This window comes from Bombus pyrosoma, linkage group LG6 (genome assembly GCF_014825855.1).
Source record: "Bombus pyrosoma isolate SC7728 linkage group LG6, ASM1482585v1, whole genome shotgun sequence".
Lineage (NCBI taxonomy): Eukaryota > Metazoa > Arthropoda > Insecta > Hymenoptera > Apidae > Bombus > Bombus pyrosoma.
In genome coordinates this window covers 2,873,035-2,894,238 of record NC_057775.1, presented here as the reverse complement: position 1 = coordinate 2,894,238, position 21,204 = coordinate 2,873,035, and the positions used below count along the sequence as shown (strand labels likewise).

The window sequence follows — 21,204 nt, the reverse complement described above, 5'->3', positions numbered from 1 at the left end:
ATAATCTAACGGTGTCCTCGAACTATTAATGTACAGGGTGTTCTAGAATAAATAGGAAATATTCTAGGGATGGCTTCTGCTCAACTAAAGAGTAAAGAAGAGTTCCTATAAACGTATATCCTATTTCACTTTGTTTTCGAGTTATAGCAGGTCTTCTTTCACAATAGAACATCAACGTATGAAGATCACTGACAATGTAAAAACATTTGCTCAAAAAATTAAACAAAGTTTCCAGCAAATATGAACCACATCTGTGCAACTGGAAAGAGCAAAATAGTCATTGATGAAACATCTGCAAGCTTGCATTGAAACGCAAGAGAACCATTTCGAACATCTCTTATAATAGGTAGCATACAAAATATTACCTATTTATTCTGAGATATCTGTATATTGTCAATATTTCAAAGTTTTCAACTAAAAGTATCAATACGTATTGTCCATATAATATTGTCGACATTTATTGAGAAACCGCGTTTTCGTTGAGAACTTTGATATGTTGATGATATCATTGACTGTCTGAAGGTACCCTGAGACACTAACATGGTGTTCCATAGAATTTAGCAAGAAAGAACCGTGAAAATACCTCTTAACAAATTCTTTACGCTACAAATAACGCAACTTGAAGCACGACAATCGCGTAGTTCGTTCATAGTAAACGTAATTTCGCATTATTTCCCTCTACGTCCATCGTTTCCAACAGAGGGAATGGATTGCGTGGTAATTAGAGCGAGAACATTTTTTCCGTGCGCACACCGTGGCCGACGCTTCGTATTTCACATAGAAAATCCCTCATTTTCCATCAGATTAAGGCCAGCTACGTGCCAGTTCTGTTTCACGTTTCGTCTCTGATGTTCCATCATATACGTGTCCGTAATTCGTCCACCATCGTGGATCTGGTCCAGACTATAATACAACCGTCTCTCCTCAAATCCGCGCGAAATTACACCGGTACGAACAAAAAAAAGGGGGGGGGGAATACATGAATGGGTGAGGGTAGCCGCGTAACAATGCGATCAAAACGAGGTACGTGACCGAGAGCAGAATCGCGAAAGGGTGAACTGACGCTTGAACGCGGCGATTTCGAGAAATACCGGTGGGTGGAAAATTTTCAAACGATTCGATCGATGTTGTTGCCCCTTGTTTGCTAGCCCAGTTGAAACCGACCTCGATTATTTAACAAATTGACTGCCATGTTGGTGATTCACGTTTGCTACAATGCATTATTTGGAATAACTAGAATAAGATGAGTTTCATGAACTAAAAGATTTTCAACGATGTAAATGACTCGGATAAGATTTTCTGAAGTAAGTGCGCAAAGACAATATAATATTTCGAAAAAATTAAACTTTACGATGCAGTATATTTGTAATACATTGTTGTATATTTATGAAATGCAATTACGATTATGGAATAAAGAAAGTCTATGAAATATGGTTGATGATCAAGATATAACGTAATTTACCGAGATTAAAAAGTTTGATGAGTGCGCAAGACGATCAAAATAAAATACAAGTTAGATGGATTAAAAAGTTTGACGAAGATCAAACTACGATATAACTTGGAAAGATTAAAGAGGTGTAGAGTGCACAGTGCACACTCTGATCAAAATACGGTTCATCTTTGAAAACTTGTAGTTTGATGGATGTGCAGAAAATTTAAACTAAAGTACAATCTCTTGATACGATATAATTATCTCTAAACGAATATGCAAATTCACGGTCTCACAGTTGCATAAAAATTACGACGAATTTAGGAAATCTATTCAGATCAGTTATTTTTGATCAAAAATAGTGAAACTTCTCTAATTTTTCTCTCGAGTGTATCACTTATGAGAAAAACATTTTAAATTAACAGCGTGAATACTCTGCGTAATATTATCTATCAATTGTTTTTGTCAAATATAATTCCATTTCATAAGATTATAAAGTTTCTTCATACCCATCTATTACACCTTTTTTCATCAGTTACTGTATCTGTATTATCTGATGTAATGTCTAATAATTGCATAATGCACACAATGTTCGGTCTCAATGCTAAATACATTGAGATCAATATGAATTACCACACGTACAGTACGAACCATGCAATTTGCAGAATCAATATCTGGCCAGTGTATTAGCCAATGCCATAGCTCATAATATCCACATTAATCTGACGAGGTAGGTTCTTGAGTGCAGAAACATATAGGTGTCCATCCTAATGCAAGAAGTCGATCTTCAAGATTATTGGGGAATCACAGAGGAAATAAAAGATCTGGTTAACCAAATCCAAATGTATTACTCGTGATCGTTCTATCTCTGTGCTTCGTGCGATGTATCGCCCCCCTCGCTTTGTGAATTTCTCAACTACGGAACATTTAAATGCATTGAAAATTTATTGGTCGACGAATCTGATGGAACGTACGACCGTCGATCATTTCCGATGTACGAACAAGATAGATCGAAGTGTCGAAATTTTTGACAAATTGCGAATAGCTGTTTGTTTAGAAATTGAAACGTAGAGAAATTTATAATTTACTAGAAGAAACATGAAGGCAAGAAGAAGAAGAGCGACTTGCGAGGAATCAAACTGAAACGTTTACAAAATATTCTTTCAATTCCTTAGAGAGAATTACATTCAATAATTTTGCTTCCTGAGTGGAAGAAGAATTGATTGAAGATTTCTCTTTTTTTTTTTTCTAATTGAAAAGATGAATAAAGTTTTTCAGAATTTGAAGTAAGTACAATCTTGCCCAAAGTGCTCCAAAGAAGATAAATTTTAAAATAAAGTAAAGTTGAATACGGTAGATCCTCATTGATCCGAACAGCTCGAGGACAAAGCAATTCGTATTAGAAGAATATTACGATGTAATAAAAAATCCATAAATTCTAAAGTTAAAATTCAAATTTACAGAATATCGCTAAGGAATGAAGAAATTACTAACAGTATGACATATTAATGTACGAAACTTAAAGCGAATATTTTGTACGCTTCCTCCTTTCTACTTACATCTCGCAGCTTAATGTAAAATTGTAACATGTTAATTTTTCCCCTTTTCTTAATACTTCTCTTCCTCTACTCATGACTTCGTCCTAGCGTTTCGACATTTCTACCATGATTCTCATTTTGCTCACGAAAACCACCGTCATTAGGTATTCCTGTAGACTTGATATCTCGCGAACTTTTGGCTCGCCGTGTTCCGCAGAAAGGTAGGTCTCAACTAATCACGTTGACCGACCACTCAAGAATACATAATGATGCCGAACGTTCATTTTCATGACTCATCAGTGTCGATCGCGTATCACCCACGACGAAAGACCGGCGAGAAAACTTTACGATAAAAACTGAAGAGAAATTTTCGCGATTTCGTTAGCGTCGATCGTGTTCTCATTGAGAAATCGAAAACTGAAAAGGAATTTCCTCAGCGGATGGTAGTGCAGACGTTAGTTCGGTTCATGGAAAACAAATGGAATTGGTGTTCCGTTGAACCGGATGATGAGATATGCCATAGGAAAGACAAACTCGATATTCTACAATGCGATGGAGATGGACAGACGGACACAGAGTAAAATGAGTGAATGTGATCGCGTGCGTGCGAAATTACGTTAGTGGAAGGATGCTGGAAAATTGAAAGAGTGAGAGATAAAAGGAAGGGAAAGGATGTGTGCGGAAAAAAGAGGGAGAATGGACGATCAATTTTTATTATTTGACCTGTTAACTATCCCCATTGAAGAATCAAAGGTTAGAGCGAGCTCTTGTATATAGAAACGTTGAATAGAAGGCTTTAATACAATATGCCGGATACTTGAAGCGAAATGGTAGAAAATAAAAGAGTTTCACGAGCAAACGATCGGAATCCACATCAAAAAAGAAAGCAATTTAGTTACGCTTCTCTTCTCGGACGGTATTATAGAGTAATTCGGGTCATTTGATAGAGAGAAAGAAAGAGATGCTTTCGGCATGTTGCTCTACGTAGATTGTTTGCAATGGGGGAGAAATACTATCGCGTTTTTTGTAACCTCGTACATTATATTTACAACCGAAAGAGAACATTTTCTCAACCTTTGCCTTACAACCTTTTCACTTTTAGTAATTGTTATCTGTTCGCAATTGCAACGTTATATTAAATATAAAGTATGAGCAAATTATACCCAATTACGTATTGTGATTATGTATTAATCGTCAGACAGAAGAATTGAAATTAAAGTTAGAGTCTAAACTAGAAATTTATTAAGAAATAATAAAATCTCTTCTTGTTATATCGAAATCATAATTCGTACACGAGTATACCACAGTATTATGAGGCAAGAGGTTGGGCAATTTTCTGGCATTATTTTCGGCTTAAATTGAGTAATCATTATGAACGTAGAATCACGCGATCCGAGTTTCAGAGGAGTCGTTAACCTTCCTTGGATATTTAGAAATATTTTAATTTCTCTGCACTGCATGATATTAAACTTGACAGTTTAGTATTTTGCATATACAGAATATACAAGTAAAAAATTGGACTTCGATTTGTGAGTAATTAATATTATAAATAGTACACTAAATTCAGATTTTTATACTCAATATCTTAGAAATTTTAACGCACCTTTTGTCGTAGATTCGTTCAATTATCAAAGCACATTTAAGACGTAGAATTATATTCATGGCAAAGTTCTATATATTAATTAGCGAAGAAATATGGATGTAGTATCTTCAATGGAATATAATGTTATTATATCCTAGTATTTGTAATTTATTTACAATGAATGGATTGTACAAACATAGACAGAAAAACGATGGTAGTTTAATATGAAATAATCGCAATAACACGCTACAATCTAGACAACTCTCGACACAACGGATCCAACGTTCTCTCTCACGCGGACCACACTCTCTCGACAACGTTAACAGCACTATCTCGACAACGCAACTCGCACTCTCTGACTCACTTCTCGATTTACCGTCTTCGACTTCTCAACTCAAACTCCCCTGCTCTCGCATGTCTTTTGTCTTCCCGTAGACCCACCACATTCGAAGGACGGATGACACATTTACGGGCCCATCGGGCTCTCGGGACATTGTTTACGGTTTAAAAACGCCTCGGCTCTCGCGACATTGTATGTGGTTCATCCGCTAACTCCTAGATCTTATGTCCGCGATACTACATGGATATCACACAAACAATGTTTATTGCAATATTAATGACTCAAAATAAAGAGCATGGTCGCACAAGTTTACTGCAACAGCACAATTAATATAACTACGTTATACTAATCAAAAGGAAGATTAATGAGTCGTATTTATCAAATAACGTGTATTCTGACAACGAAAGCATTAAACATTCTCCCTAATTTATTGCAGCATATACGATAATTGTAGTTGGAACCAAAATCTTTGACTGTTAAAATTATTCAATCGTGCTATGTATTTTGTCATCAGACCAAGTATGTTTGAGTGTAGTAGCAGAAGTCTTTGACCAGGTAACAAATTATAAATTAATAGAAGGATATCTGATTTCATAGTTATTCGATTGTTATTCTTTAAAAAGTATAAATGATAATATCAAAATGATGAATATTCTGTGCGATTAATCGCTACCTTGATAACGCAAATAATTTGCTACATGTATTTTATATTTTTTATAATTTTTTTTCAGTATTTCAGGAAGTTACTATTTCCGGTTTATCCTAAATGGTTCCTTATATAGTCTACACTTTGATCCCAATATTCATTAACTTTTAATATTAATGTTAATAAACTAATCAACGCCATTTTCATTGTTAACTGGTTATAAGTGTACGTGTCTTAAATCCAAGTTATCGAAAGAACATCCAACAACTGTTGAAGTCGCTCGAATAGTTAGTCGTTCGCATGTACGAAAACAAAATCACGTATCTAAAAATGTTTGGAGAAACCTAACGTAAACAATCAAAGGCATTGATCCCAACTATATCTATGAAAACATACACACAAAGAAAGAAGAACGTGAGGGTATGTGTGCGAGCGTAACATCTCGACGAAACCACTATGCTAGTGAGAGTGAAAGCTTGTGCGATTGTTGAAAGGTGATGCTGAAAAGTGGTGGTGAGACAAAAAAGCGAGCAAAGAAAGGAAAACCGAGAGAAAGGTGGAGAACGAGTGAAAAAAATGGAGAGAAATGGGAAGAGAGGAAAAATGAGAGGGAAGAAAGAAAAAATGAGAGGAAAGAGAGGAAAAATGAGAGGGAAGAACGAAAGAAAGGGAGGAATTCCCGCGAAGTCGAGCGAATGGGGCTAAACGAGAGGGAGAGAAAGAGAGTGAGAGAGGCAACCCGTCGGGGTTCTGTCTTCTTCGCAGGTTATCGGAGCTGTACCGTCGAGGCACCTTCTCGAGCCACGGAGGGTCCTTGGAGAAGGATGCCCCGGGACTGAGCGCAACCTCAACGACCTCGGAATCCTTGGAGAGCAATGGCCTCGATACAGAGATACCAGCTGCAGCCAGGAGACCCCGTAGTACAAGGGGCTCGCAAAAATGGAGTAACGTACGCGCCGTCATGGCGCTATATTCCTCCCTACGCAAGATCAAGAGGTACTCCCGTCATTGCTCGATATGGACGGTAACCTCTGAATTGCACTCTCACCCGTCACTCTGCAAACTCGTTTTACACACCACTACCCACTCTGACACGTGTACATTGCTGTACATACACGATGGTATACAGTGGCTCACGCAAGTATTCGAACACTTGCCATGGAATTTCTTTTATATGTTAGATTGTGTAATGTGTTCTTAGAAGAAAGTCTCTTTCGAACTTTATTAATCAAAGTCAGATTACATTAATGTTTTCTTAAAAGAGCACGTCGAATCTCGTTACTTTTTACGTAAGGTATAATCAAGATGTAAGTTTTAATTTTTATAACATTCTTCGAGGTGTATGCATTAACGAACGGCGAGTAAAGTTTTACTCAACTTAATATTGCGTGCATTATACGAAATTGTGTGAAACTTCGTTAGCACTTTTATGGGACACAACTATCATGACTGTAATAGTACAATTCGAAACTAATGGAAAAATATATATAGAAGCTGCGAGACACTTGCTGCAAATACACGTCTAGTGAAAAACTAATGTACGTCGTGGATAGCAGTCTGAAACAATTAATGCTGATAAAGATGATCTGATCAAATATTTTGGATTACTAATACAGCGAATACTTAACTGTTCAAATATCTTGGTAACCTCTGTGAAGTGTACGCTTCCAGTATATTGCTGAAGATTGTATTTTGTAACTTCTATATATATTTTCAATTTCGTTTCAAATTTTACCAATATAGTCGCGATAATCATGTTTCGTTACAATGCTAATGAAATTCTAAAATGTTTTGTATAATATATACGTAAAAAGTTTCTAGGTGTATCCGAACATGTTCGTGAGTCACTGTGCATAGCACACACAGATAGTACATTTTTACGAACTCGCAGCTACTTACACGGAAGACAATATAGCTATTGCTCGTGGGTTACGGTTCAATCGTGGACTCTAAGGGATGGCTGCATTTCTCAGCAGAGGTCTCGAGATTTAATAAGGGAAGTTTCGGATAAAAGTGTACATTTAAACGTCCGAGTGTCGTATGTAAAGAAGAGATACGTCTGTGGTCATTGAGTAGATTGATTAAGCCTGCTACGGTGTCCGAATATCTGTTTCAAGCTTATTTTCGTTTCAACGAATAGGAAGATTTTCGATGTTTCGAGGACAAGTTTAACATAAATCTTTAATGAAGATCGCATATATTAATATCCAACCATCCCTTTATATTTTTTTGAAACTTGGAAATGTTTTTAATGATAGGGAAAATCAATTGAGTCAAAAATTGGTTAAAGAACTTCTTTGATATTGGCTTTTCGGGATAAGCAATCGTGTTTGGACTTTGCACTTGCATTTTGAGCCCAAAATGCTTATTCCGAAAAGCCAATATCAAAATATCTCAGCATCGTGAATTTTTGAAATCCAAAATGGTTAGAGAACGTAGCAGAATTAAACCTTATATTAAGAATTATAGAATATATTCATTATATGTCTTGTATTAGGGATATCGTATATAAAATTTTCAGATTCTAAATTACTAGTATAGTATAGTAACACTATATACGCTGTAAAATTTCCTACTGGCTCATTAAACTTAGACAATTAATCACAAAAGTTTCTCATTTAATTCACTCGGCAGTTTCTATCTTTTCGTTAATCTTGTTGCAAGATAAATCTACGATCGAAAAAACTTTTTCTGGCGCATCTTTGCTGAAAGCTTTTAACGTGAATTTCCAACTGCGTTGACAACAGTTACCTGTTCTTGTTACTATTTTGCAACATGCCATGCATAATGACATGTAACTTGGAAATTGTTATACATAACAGTTACTTATGTTCTTTATTTATTTTTCTATTTCCTCTGTAAGTATATTTCCTATTCGAATATCACTAGTCGGAAGTCTTTCTACTAATTTAGGAGAATTTTCTTAATCTAACTTGTCAGTCGGAAATTAAAAACCTAAAGATAAGGAGCTTGTCAACCAACGAAACGGTTCTACAGGATTTCACAATTACAAACGTCAGTTTTTCTATCGCGTATTACCTTTTAAAAGTGAATCTAATCGCATCGTTCTAATATTCCACTATATTTCGCAATCAAACTAAATATGTAAACATTCGGATACTTTTAAGCTGCTTAGTGCTGGTGGTCTCCTCAGTGCCATCTGTTAGTAAGATATATCTATACGAAGCGTCAGATGTCTCGTCACCCACCCGCAATATGTTAACAAATATTGTGCAATAGCAGAGTCCACGTGTTAACCGTAACCCAAACAGCCACCCACGCACGAGCAGCGTACGTCTTTCTCTCTCTTCCGGGTGCTAGGAGAGTGACACACGTTCATATATACACGCGCCACTCGGCCTCGTTCACGACATAAATCTCGCCAGGAATTCAACAGCGCGGAAGCCAATAAACGCGAGAGCCAACGAAACGAGTCGTTTGCCTCGGAAATGGAAAAGAAACGGCTAACCAGGCTGTCTTATTTTGTTTTTCCTTCGATCCACAGTCAACTCTTGCCGCTTTGATATTACACGGTGCCATTTTAACGGAGAATTCCGGCTAAGTCACCGTATTCCCCGCGATCTCCCCTAGGACCGGTTTCGAGAGCCTTTAATCCTTTCTGCAAGATTTCTTGAACGTTCCTTGTTACTTAGAATACTGGCATTTAACGTTAATTGAAATATTGTGTGCTCTCAAGTCTTTCCCTTTATGTCTTGTTCAGGGTTTTGCCTTTGTCCCTCGATTAAAGGAATTCATTCGTCTTTTCGTGCAACTTTCACTCATTAAGGACCAATGTTGCATTAATACCTTTTAAAATGTATTTTGGGAAAAGAACTCCGGATATTTGTTTAATATTTCCTTTTCTCACTGTTTATTCTTCCACGTAGGTCCTAACAACTTACGAAATTTGAAGAAATTGAAGTATTTATAATGTCCTAACAAACTTTGTTTCATCATGGGAATCTCTTTTGTCTCTAATTTTTGCAGGCTTCTGTAAAGTATTATATACCTCTGACATGTACTTTTTCGCGTTTTCCAATATGTAATATTATGTATCGAATCTAACTTTTACGCATCATTGGTCATTGTTCCATCCTTAATGGATTAATTCTTAAGAAACTATAAAATCGATAGTAAATAAAGCAGGCAATATTATTTTTCAATAAATTTAACGTTGGTATATAAAATATTGTAATTGCTAACAATTGGTATTACAAAATGTTTCTTTTTTTTCTGATGTCTGATGAAAGTGTAAACTTCATGTTACTAACCATACGGTTATTACCGAGAATCTGAACTATTGAAATTTAATTTTCACGATAAAGCGTTTTGAGAAGTTTAAGTTCAAATCAATGACACGAAGAACTTTGTACGAGTATACAAGATTTAGCATAAAATTCAATGCTGTATCTGAGTTAACACAGGACCGCAAGGGATTAAGGGACAATCGGGAAATAATGTTCGATGTCTGATCGTTTCGTTGCTTTTTACCTCGTGAAATAGCGTCAATCTAAGGGAACGTTGCACCGCACGAAAGTATTGGCTAACCGCTGGTCACCGTAATTCTATCCTCTTTGCCGATCTCCTCTTCTTCAGCTGCGACATCAACCACATTACATGCTCCACTTTATCCTAGATGACATAGTTAATGGTCAATTGCTGTTCCTACTTTTGATAGTATCAAACGATCACGTCAGGGATGGAAGAGTAGAAGTGACGATGGAATCCGGACAAATCGTGTTCCTTCGAATTTTTAGTATTCTTAGTTTTATCACGCGTGAATGGACATGTGAATGGAGGTACCATTTGTAGAGAAAATAATAAAAGTATGATATAACGTAGTACTTTTAACTTTAATTCGTAACTTTAATTCGTGAGTAAGTATGCAGTTCTTCAGGAATAGACCAGTAGATATAAATTTCGAGCTTTTCAAGCTTAATATTGAAATTTAATCGTCATTTGGAGAAACAAAGTCAATTCGATCCGAACTAATGTATCGATAAATAATCGTCCCAATCTTAATATTTAGTAACAGATACAATTGTTTATTGGATATTGTTAGGATTTAAATGTGCGAATACTTGTTTCAAAATTGATTCAAGGATTTTATAAGCTTTTCAAATCACTGTACTATGATAGTTTACATAAGACATAAAAAATTTCCTACGGAACTGTGACTCACATTATAAAGTTTATAGCAGTTTGAACAGCAGAAACTGATCGTAAAAATCTCAAGAGACCGTTGAAGTTTTTATACTTTATCTGTAGTCCAACAGACGAAAAGTAGGTAATAAAATATTTTAAGTGCGCCACTGTGGTAAACAATCAAATATAAATGTTTGAAATGAATCACAGCTAACATCTTCGTCAGATATCGCTACAGTTGAAAGATAAATTTATTTCTAGGAGAATGTAAAATTTTCACGTCATTAATGCTGTACTATCACTTGTTAAATAATAATTTGAAAATCATGTACTTTAGTGTTCCAAAATTTAATATAGAAAATTCAAAATCGGAGATATAAAAACTACTTTAGTTTTTTCTACAAAATTATAAACGAAAGATTAATCCATTGCCATTTTATATATTTATTGTAACTTTTCAACAAAGCATTTGCGTGGCTATGTATATACGACATATCTTTCTTTTCTCTTATTCATAGACATAATATGCAATGTAATTTTTTAAAAAGTAGGAAATAATTCGCATCGCAAAACGAATGTAAGATGTTTCACAAATCATATCGATCATATTGCTTTCATCAGTGAATCAAAAGTCGAAGAAACTAATTTAGAAGCTATAAACAATTGCACGCCGATCATGTGGTCTTTCGTGTTTTATAGCGACACATAAATTCAAGCATCGGTAGTTAAACATCTGGAGAATAAAACACGAAGCTTTACGAGCACTTTTATGGTGTTCGAAGGGACACGATAAATTCCCATCATTGTACTCTTCTTATCTTTAAGCGGCATGAACCGTTGATTTTAATGAAGCACAAGCAAAGAGAGAGAGAGAAAGACTAAAAGAGTCATTTTTAATGGACGAGCAACACGGAAGGGACAGTTTTCCTCTTGCAATCTCCACGACCGTTTTATTTCCAAGCCACGGAACAATTTACCTAAAACCTCGTTTTCACACGTCCGCCTCGACACAGACGCGTGAACCAGTTAATTCAATTTATCTGGAATGCTTAAATGCCACGATTGCACTCATTAAGCTTATGCGATAAAATTTAACTACTTGCAATGTACAAAACAATCGTATATAATATCTACAAATGTATAGTAATACTTTATAAATGTATAGTGTATAGCATATATTTTCTATTATTGTATATATCATCAATGATTTACAATTCGTAGATAGATTCTGAAAATTATGAATAAGCAGATTCCAATTCCGTTTAAAAATAATACATATATTAAACGAAAAGGTATAGCTAAAAAGTATTTTATATATAGCTCGTTATATGGAGCAGTAAAAGGGTGAAAAACATAACTAACAATGTACAAAATTACACAACCAACGTAGGAAAGTATTGGAAATATTGATTAAAATTACCAGACTTTAGATTTATTTATACTAACCTTCTTGATTTCTTGTATGTGATCTCTAGATTTTTCATTTATTCCTGCGCCCATGAATTGTACTTTCTCGATAAAACTAAATAGCACAGGAATTTTTCATAGATTTTTAACAGAAAAACTTTGAGAATTTGTAATATGCTTTCATGATAGCTTGCACTATCGTTTGTTTTAAAACTTTATAACCTGGTATAATATGCAAAAACGGTAACACGTACGTGATGATAGCCCATCCATCTTCTAGATGAATGAATTCGTGTGAAACACACATAAAGCATTTAGAGAGATTGGTCCTAGCGGAGTATAGCACGTATCGAGGGGTCAATGGCACGCGAAACATGGAAAAAACTAAGTGTATAATAAATTCTGGTAGTAAATCGTCTAATTACAAAGAAAACGATCTTAGAAGGAAATAAAAAATTAATAGTAATTAATTTTATTGATTCTTTTAGTCTGATGATTTTAAGATTCTATCCTACATTAAATACGTAACTATGCAAAAGTCATGTCTTTCGAATTAACGAAATTTAATAAAAATTATTATTCGTGGTTACTATATGCTGCTACATTACCACTCACTGAAACGGATTAATAAAGTATAACGTAATAACATAACGTAGAAAAGTTGGTACGATATAGGATTTTCGTGAATATCGAATTAAAATTATGAAATAGATTAGTTTCGATTAGTAATCCTCGCTACACGTGTAAGTTTACTGAATGCATACGTGGTATTTAAAATTGTACAAGTAAGCTAGATCCGGCATCCATAAATGAAAAATTGTAAATCCTCCACATGATAAACTTCTCACGCGAAGTATTACACACGCGAAATCAAAACTCGACAACAAAATAAAACAAAACAAAAGCGACATAAATAAATGATAAGAATTCCGGTAGCAGGGAAGCAAAAAAGAAGAAAAACTGAAATAAAAAATGAAATGTAGAGAAGAAAGAATAGTATGACCATTCGTTAAAACGAATATATCAGAAATTACTAGCGAGTAATTCAAGAAAAGTGCACGCATTAAAATTAGACTGCAGCATTCTTTAGCATTTGGCATGTGTTCATAAAGAATCTACGTTCCTTTCTTTACTGAGATAGAATCAGTTTGTTAGCCAAATTGCGACTGTGTCTCCTGGCAATCTACTGGCAATTATTAACAACGAAAAGACGAGTATAGCTGAAGATTGGTGACGTTGATACGTGGCCAATCGTGCAGATTGTTCTTTTTACTTCTGTTTCCGAGCAGCATCGGGAACAATGTTCTAGTGCTGAACTTTTAACGCATTATCGACCCACGAATCGCGTGAGTCCACAAGTTTCATCCTTCAAGTTTCACGAAGTAGAACCAAAAGCAAACGTTAGACAATTGGCAAAATGAAAGTATTGTTCCACGTTGTACAATGGCTATAGAAAAATGTTGGCTCATCGTTGCATTTTCTTTTATAGTTTGAGCGTGGATATATTGTGATAATTTGTTTGTCACATTCGAATAGGGAAGAACAATTGTAATTAATCGATGGTCGATAATGTGTTAAAATAACGTCCTCGATGCACAGTACCTTTTGCATGACAAGCTAGAATGCAAGATACGTAGAACTTTGTATCGATGCGTAGTTGCAAGAAATCTTGATGAATTTTTCTATTGTGGATCTTTGGTAAGGGAAGTACATGAAGTGTTGTGGACCGATTTCGAATTTAGCGGAACTTTCTATATTTATCTGATATTTTATTTCATAGCGAAATCTTATAAATTTATTCAACATTTTATATCGTATCCTTGTTATTGTTTGTTTTTTTTCTCATTATATTTATTTTTTTCCATTATGTCAATTTGATATCAACAGACGAATTCAATTGCCAAAAGTAAGAGACGAACGAAGACTAACTATAGTTGTGAATCACCACATTATTTTGAAATCAAATATCTCAAAAGAATTTTTTTGAAACAGTTCGTAAAACATTAAATAACTATAGGAACGATCAAATATGAACCAAATATTTTTTACTTTGTTTATTACAATCCTGGGATAAAATTCTAGTTTCAGTTTCAGAAAGTTTCAGTGAAATCGGTGTATAACATCTCGTACTAAAATATTACAAAGAATAATAGGCAAGAAAGTATGAAATTGCTAAATATTTCACTAGAATAGAATTGTTATCAACGTCATTAATAATGACGCTGATGTTTCAACGAATGCTGATGCTTGACACCCCAAATGCCTCCCTTCTACCAGCTCGTCTGAATTAGAGAAGAAAGACTAATTCCAAAATGTATCCTGATCTCCAAACACCCAAAACGTTTAGCGAACAAACACACGTACAAAAATAAACACTCTAACACTTAACGCTGCTAATTTAACACAAGAAAGAATACCCAACACGTTCAAACAATTACAACTATATACTGAACATGGGTGTGTTTTAACGATTAAAGAATGCGTAGTGGCATAATAAAGTTTATACCTTTAGTTTCTGCCTCTGTCTATATAATGTACTTGACAATTATCTCGATGTTTCTGTCTCTGTCTGTTCGTCTATATCTGTCTGTCTGTCTGTCTGCCTCTCATCCATCTGATGCTCTAATACTTAAGACTGATCTTACTCGACTGTCGCTCACTTCTTATTTCAAGCAATTAATCACTTAATTATCATCTATGATCTATTTTCCATAGTGTTAGAGAACGAATCTGTAAAAAGAACAACCGAAAAAACCGAAAGAAAGAAAGTCGATATAAATAAAAGGAATCGGCGTGGTCGCTCTGCAATGGTGTATTTCTTTCGTTTCAATGGATTTTTTGTCGAATGGAACGCAAGTAGAATTAATCTGTCTGCTTGCAACAACTATAGAAATACGTAAATATATATATATATATTTATTATATCCATAGCAAAAATGTGTGGAACGAGATGTTTCGAAGAGATATGCTCCTTAGCAAAGAGGTCTTGCGTCACGAATGATGCATGGGTTTTGCAAGAAATATTCTATGGAGCTTTGAGAACGAGCCAAACGATTCAAGAGACGTGGCACATCGTACTTTTGTTCATTTTTATCGGTTCTCGCAGCGACTTTGCACGGGATTCACCAATATAAAACGCATTGAATGCGTTTTATCAGAAGTGCGATAACGGTTGTTTTCTTTTTCTTTCCGATTTCCTTTCTCCTTTTTTGCTAGAATCGTTTTGGCTTATCTGTTTTTTAGTTCTGTAACACGCGTTGCAATTTTTTCATTTTTATTTCTTCTTTGATCGACACGATAACTAACCACGACTGTGATCGGTTAGTTGTTTGATTGGGTATTTTTAAGAAATAAAGAAAAAGAAATCATTTCGAAAAAGCTGACCATTTTAATTAAAGACAGTTTGCCTCGAATCGCGGTTAGCGACGTTCAAAATCGCTCCGCCGCGCAAAAACACCCATAAATCCTCCCGAGAGCTTAGGACTTACAACTCCTTAGAAACAGCGCCACGATACTCGTTTGTCTGTGTTTTATCGCGTATATTAAATAAACCGCTTAAAAAGTGCGAACGTAAGTTCCTTTCCTGTGTTTGAGATTACGAGAAACAAGTATGTAATACGAATGGTAATTATTCAGATTAAAAGAAACGATAAGATAACGTAAAGATTACTTTTCTTATAACGTTCTAGACTCTCAAGCTTCTCCTCTTTTTAATTGCGGTATGTGTTTCTCTTAGTGTCTGCATTAGTAGAAGTTTAAGTTAACCATGTGAACAATATCGTGTGTAAAGTTATTTATTTACACATAATGCAAAACATCGAACGATGATTAACACAAATTGATTTCTTTTAGACTAAATCTTTTTAGAGATTTCTCGTTGAAGAAATAACAAATAAATGTACGAATAACGTTGAATTTATTCTTAGCTTTCCTTTTCCTGATATTATAATATTTATTATTAACAATTTTAGAAATCTAGGATGATATTTCCGAGGAGAATTATCTTTCTATTAACGTATCTTCGCGTTTAGCATGAACCTCCAATCTCCACTTTTTCGATAATCTCAAACAATTTTCAAATATTCCATACTATATACCTATAGACTTTTTCCAACAAACTACTTCTTTTTAGCCAAAATTTACAACTTTTACAACTTTTCTAAAAACAAAATTTTCCTATTCCTCTGATATTCTATTATATCCTCAATCCTTAAATATTGGGAACTATAGGACGTTACTTATGATATTCTAATTTTGAAATGGTACAAACTTGGAAAATTTTTAACGTCTCTGTTTTTATACGGGTCAGATTGTTCGAGTGTAACCGAAATTTATCACATTCAAGAAAGAAGTTCTTTCGTTGGAAACGTATTTAATGGTAACGCGAAGGATAAACAACTTAGTGACACCAGGATGCATTATTCTTTCAAGCGATTAAATTGGCAATTAATGGCGCCAGTCACGTAGCTAAATCGTAGTTAACCATTTTATTCCGTACGCGTTGAAATGTTCCGCTTTACAGAAACGAGTTTAATTGTTTCTGATGGGCCACAATATTTTACGTTAATACAAAGGATTTTACACATGAAATTCTCCTACGTTACTGATTATATTGTCTCAATGGTCGTATTGCATAAAAAGTATATAGTCGGTTGTAATCGCCTTGCGATAATAATAGAATCGCTTGAACAAAGAGGTTTTATTGAAAGTGAATAATGTTTAACGTGTAGCCTATCTAACATTTTACCGGAGTTTTCATTCACTAAGTAATTTAAACGTATAAATTCTCGAATATCGTATCGTGACCCATGCATTGTAATCCTTTTTGCAATTGACTTTTCTCAAATAATATTATTTCCTGCCATGATATGTATATATTTAGCGATACCTTACTTAAAACATATCTATTTCAGTACTTTATTTACGAGTTATAGAATATTCCTTATTTCCACTTTCAACACATACGGAGAAGTTATTCATGACTACATAAATAGCTTCTAATTATACAGATACTGATAACATGTCAATAAGTGTTAAAGGTAAGAACACGAAATATTTGCCGATTTACAGACCAGACACTGAAAGAAATTTATCCAAAATTCCTTCGTGAAACCTCTTAATTTCTCCCTAGAAAAAGACAAAATCATACTCTGCGTCAGAAAGTTCCAAGCTCCTCGATAAATATCGAACGGCGTCTCTAGGTAAGCACAGAACTTCTAATCTCTGCGATCTCCCATTTGGAACCGTAGCTTCGATCCGATTCTCTGCGATCTGGGTCATCGGCCTGGACCTCGCAGCCCCCGTTTCATCCCTCACTGGCGATCTATTCTTCTATCTGTTCGCAGAACAAAGAGCAACCAACGGTGGATGAAGCTGCGGACCACGGTGCAGCTCTCGTCAGCCATCTCGACGATCCAGAAGAAGCCACCGTTGAAACGCGAGGATTCGTTTCTCAAGCGATTCTCCACCAGGCAGATCCCGGAGAGTCAAGAGACGTTGGACACAGGAGAGGGCGAGGGCGACGCTGCCGACGACAAGGATTCGAGTGGGCGTCGTCGACGACGGCCACGGAGACCTCAGAAACCACCGAGGACCGTGGTCAATCCGGACGAGAACTTTTATTATTACTGGCTGATGCTACTATCCGGCTGTGTTCTTTACAATCTGTGGACATTGATTGTGAGACAAAGTCTGCCTGAACTACAGGCTGTGGCGCCAGTCATGTGGCTCGCATGCGACGGTTTTACTGATCTTGTGTTCTTTCTCGATGTGGCTGTGCAGTTTCGTACTGGTTACCTCGAGCAAGGATTAATGGTGTACAACAGCAAGAAACTGGCCGGTCATTATCTCAAGTCCAAGTCGTTCATTTTGGACTTGCTAGCGTTGGTGCCGCTCGATCTGCTTCAGGTGAACCTGGGTAGTAATCCGATGCTCAGGTTCCCGAGGTTCCTCAAGATCTACCGTGTGTACAATTATTACTATATGGTCGAGTCGCGGACAGTTTACCCGAATTTGTGGCGTGTGCTGAATCTCATACATATATTGCTGATACTGGCACACTGGTTCGGCTGCTTTTACTACTTGCTCAGCGAAGCGGAAGGATTCCAAGGTGACTGGGTGTACCCGTACAGGCCAGGGGAGTACGCGACCCTGACCAGAAAATATCTTGGCTCGCTGTACTGGTCCACACTCACCCTCACCACGATCGGCGACCTACCCACACCGGAAACCAACGCCGAGTGAGTGATATGTCTCTACGACTACACGCTCTTCCTTTACTTTTCATTTTCTTAGATTTTTCCGTTTTTCTTTTTTCTTCCTTTTCGTCTATTCTATTTTTATTCTTGGTTCTTTTGGCTCTTTTTCTGTAATTTGTCGTTGTCCGTTTGCTCGCCGGTTAGATGGTAACTCGTCGAGTGTTCGCCACACAGGGCGCGGCCACCTCTAACTAGATTTCACCCATCGACGCTTGAGACTTGAGAGAGAATGGAATGTCGCCGCGTCGTTGATTTATATAGATTGCTGGTCTGATTTACTAGATTGGCCCTTTTTTGTATTTGGCGAAAAGGAAATATAGGTTTCGAGAGTGCGGAGAATAAAGAACTTTATTAAAGAAAAGCTTTACCAAAAAATACTCTAATATCAGGGAATAATAATTTTGGGAATAAATGAATGTTTGTTGGTAGGCAACTTAAAAACGGATACTAACTTACGGAAGATTTTAATTGCGTCACGTATGAATTAAATTGAATTTGTACATATCTAGTTGTAGAGTAACCTCGCGCACGATCGCTATAAGTATTCAGCTAAAAGTCATTCAAAATGAGAAGTAATCATGAAATAACAGTAGTACGATATTTCAGATTATTCGCCAAGTATTGTAAACTGTAGGGCAGAATTTTTAATCGATACTGATTGGAGTTATTAAGATAGTTATCACAACTGGCACATAAAGAAATTTTGGTTAATCATTGAAGATACATTTAGCCAAAAGCAAATGTTTCTGATTAAATTGGGTACACTTACGTAAAAATATAGAAAAATATTCGTATTTGAAAAATATAAAGCAGTACTTTCTTTTCACTGATTCGTCAATGACTTTTCCATTACATCGTTGTTTCGTTGTGAATTACTATCGTTCAAATTATATCAGGTCGCATCGTTAGAAATTCCAATTTTATAGACGACGCTAAACCAGTATATCCATTATTCAACAACTCCTATGTAAAACTATATTTTCAAATTAGCATATTTATAAAATAGAAAAACAACGACCGAGAGGCAAAAATTTTTTACTCCTATAAAGAAAATAACGATTCTTCAAAATTCATTTATTCCATATAGCAAACGTTCTATCCATTTAAAATTTCTCGTTTCTTCTTTTCTGTGATTAGGATTGTCGCCGTAAAAACAAATTCGACAATGCATGTCGCCTGAAGTAACTGAGCCGCTTATCTGTTAAATTGGTTAACATATTGACTGCTACACGAATTTCATATATTTTGACACTATAGCATTTAAGTCTTTGCAAAATATTACATTTACGAACATTTTTCTGACAATGCTGTACAAGTCATTCATATTCTTAAAAATTTATTAGTCCATGAAATTTATCTTATTTGGTATCGATTAATCATTCTAAAAAATTTAGTAACATGGGTCATCGATGACCATCGTGGCAGCCAGCGTGTTATCCTCACAAAACAAAAAGTACAAAAATTTAATGCAATTATAGAGAATAAGCATCGATCAATTGCTAAAATTTAAAAAGTTTTTTAATGTGGAGTTAATCGTTTTTGCCTGTGGCAGCTCGAATGTTAAACAATTCCAACTGATAATCGACGATGGCAAATATTATTTGGGCAGAGAACTAATTTCAGCGGAATAATCAACGAAGTGGACAGGAATCGAACGACACTTTTCGAAATACATTTGCTCGAGCTCGGTAGTAAGCTTCTTTGAAATCGTACAAAGGCAAATAAGCTCGAATAAACTCGAATAATCAGGTAGAATTGATGAATATGGGAAAAGTAAATTTACCTACCGATTCCTACTTTTATTTTCTATTTTGTTTTTCTATTTTCCGCAACTGTTCGTTCGACTCGATCGAAATTGCTTCGTCGATAAATCCGATAACGAAAAGGTAGTCTAATAACGTCACGTGTTCGAATTTTCCATTAATTGCCCTCAAACGTTTCGGTGCAAAGCGTAGTTAGCAGTGAGTGCAAAAAAGAAGAAAAAGAAAAAAGAATGAAACAGGAAAATCGAATTACCTCGCGCGTATAAATTTGACCGAATAAAGGTGATAGCATCAAATGTCTAATTTGCATCCCGTCCAGGAATAACAGAATTCGAGAATTGCGACGTTGAAAAGAAGAAAAGTTGAATAAAAGGGATATCGTTACGCCGACAGAAGGCAAATTTATGCTTTGGATAATTGAACGCAAACAACACGAAATTCTGCTAGTTCTTATTTTATTTGCACTTCAATGAGATATTTCTGGAATATTTTACCTTGCAATGAAATTTTTCAATTCTGTACAATAATAATGTTTTATTGAACAAAATAATTATCACGACTATTATCGCATAATATTTATTAATATCGATAACAAATGAAAATTGCAAACGAGGTAAGAATAATGTATAAACGCCACGGTTATTTATGTTTTATTTGCAAATACCGTAAGAATCAACTTGAGTTGTTTGAACAATCAACATTAATTTTCTATGCTCTTTTTAATATACATGGGGTGAAGACACATATTAAGTCAAATATAAACTATGAAAATATACGTAAATTGCAAAGATACAAAAATGTTTTGTCGTAATATAAATCTTAAAAATATCTGAAATCTCTCTTGCGATAATCGATACTCGAGCCATGCGAATATTCGAACATCTAACATCAGCTTAATGAGAATGTTTAAACGTTAAATCGACACCTTCATTCTTTTTCTTCTTTTTCCTAATATTTGAAAGTAACGTGTATAGAAAAGAAGAAACAACTAAATTACATATTACGAAAGTGCAAATTATGGATAATTAGGTACAATGTTACAGTAGCATAAATACTAAGAAAAGAAATTAAAAATTTTCTGTAATAACGATCGATAC

The 21,204-nt window shown here is 35.3% G+C and overlaps 1 protein-coding gene across 2 annotated transcripts in view; it reads left to right on the top strand.

Moving 5' to 3' along the window:
• Positions 1-21,204, top strand: part of LOC122568303 (potassium/sodium hyperpolarization-activated cyclic nucleotide-gated channel 1) — a 205,895-nt gene that overhangs the window by 132,254 nt on the left and 52,437 nt on the right. Inside the window, exons 4-5 of one of the 2 annotated variants that reach the window (XM_043727906.1) lie at positions 6,301-6,531; positions 17,433-18,326. In XM_043727906.1, coding sequence (XP_043583841.1) covers positions 6,301-6,531; positions 17,433-18,326 — 1,125 coding nt within the window. The remainder of the gene's footprint in view (positions 1-6,300; positions 6,532-17,432; positions 18,327-21,204) is intronic. The other variant, XM_043727907.1, reaches the window with a different exon arrangement.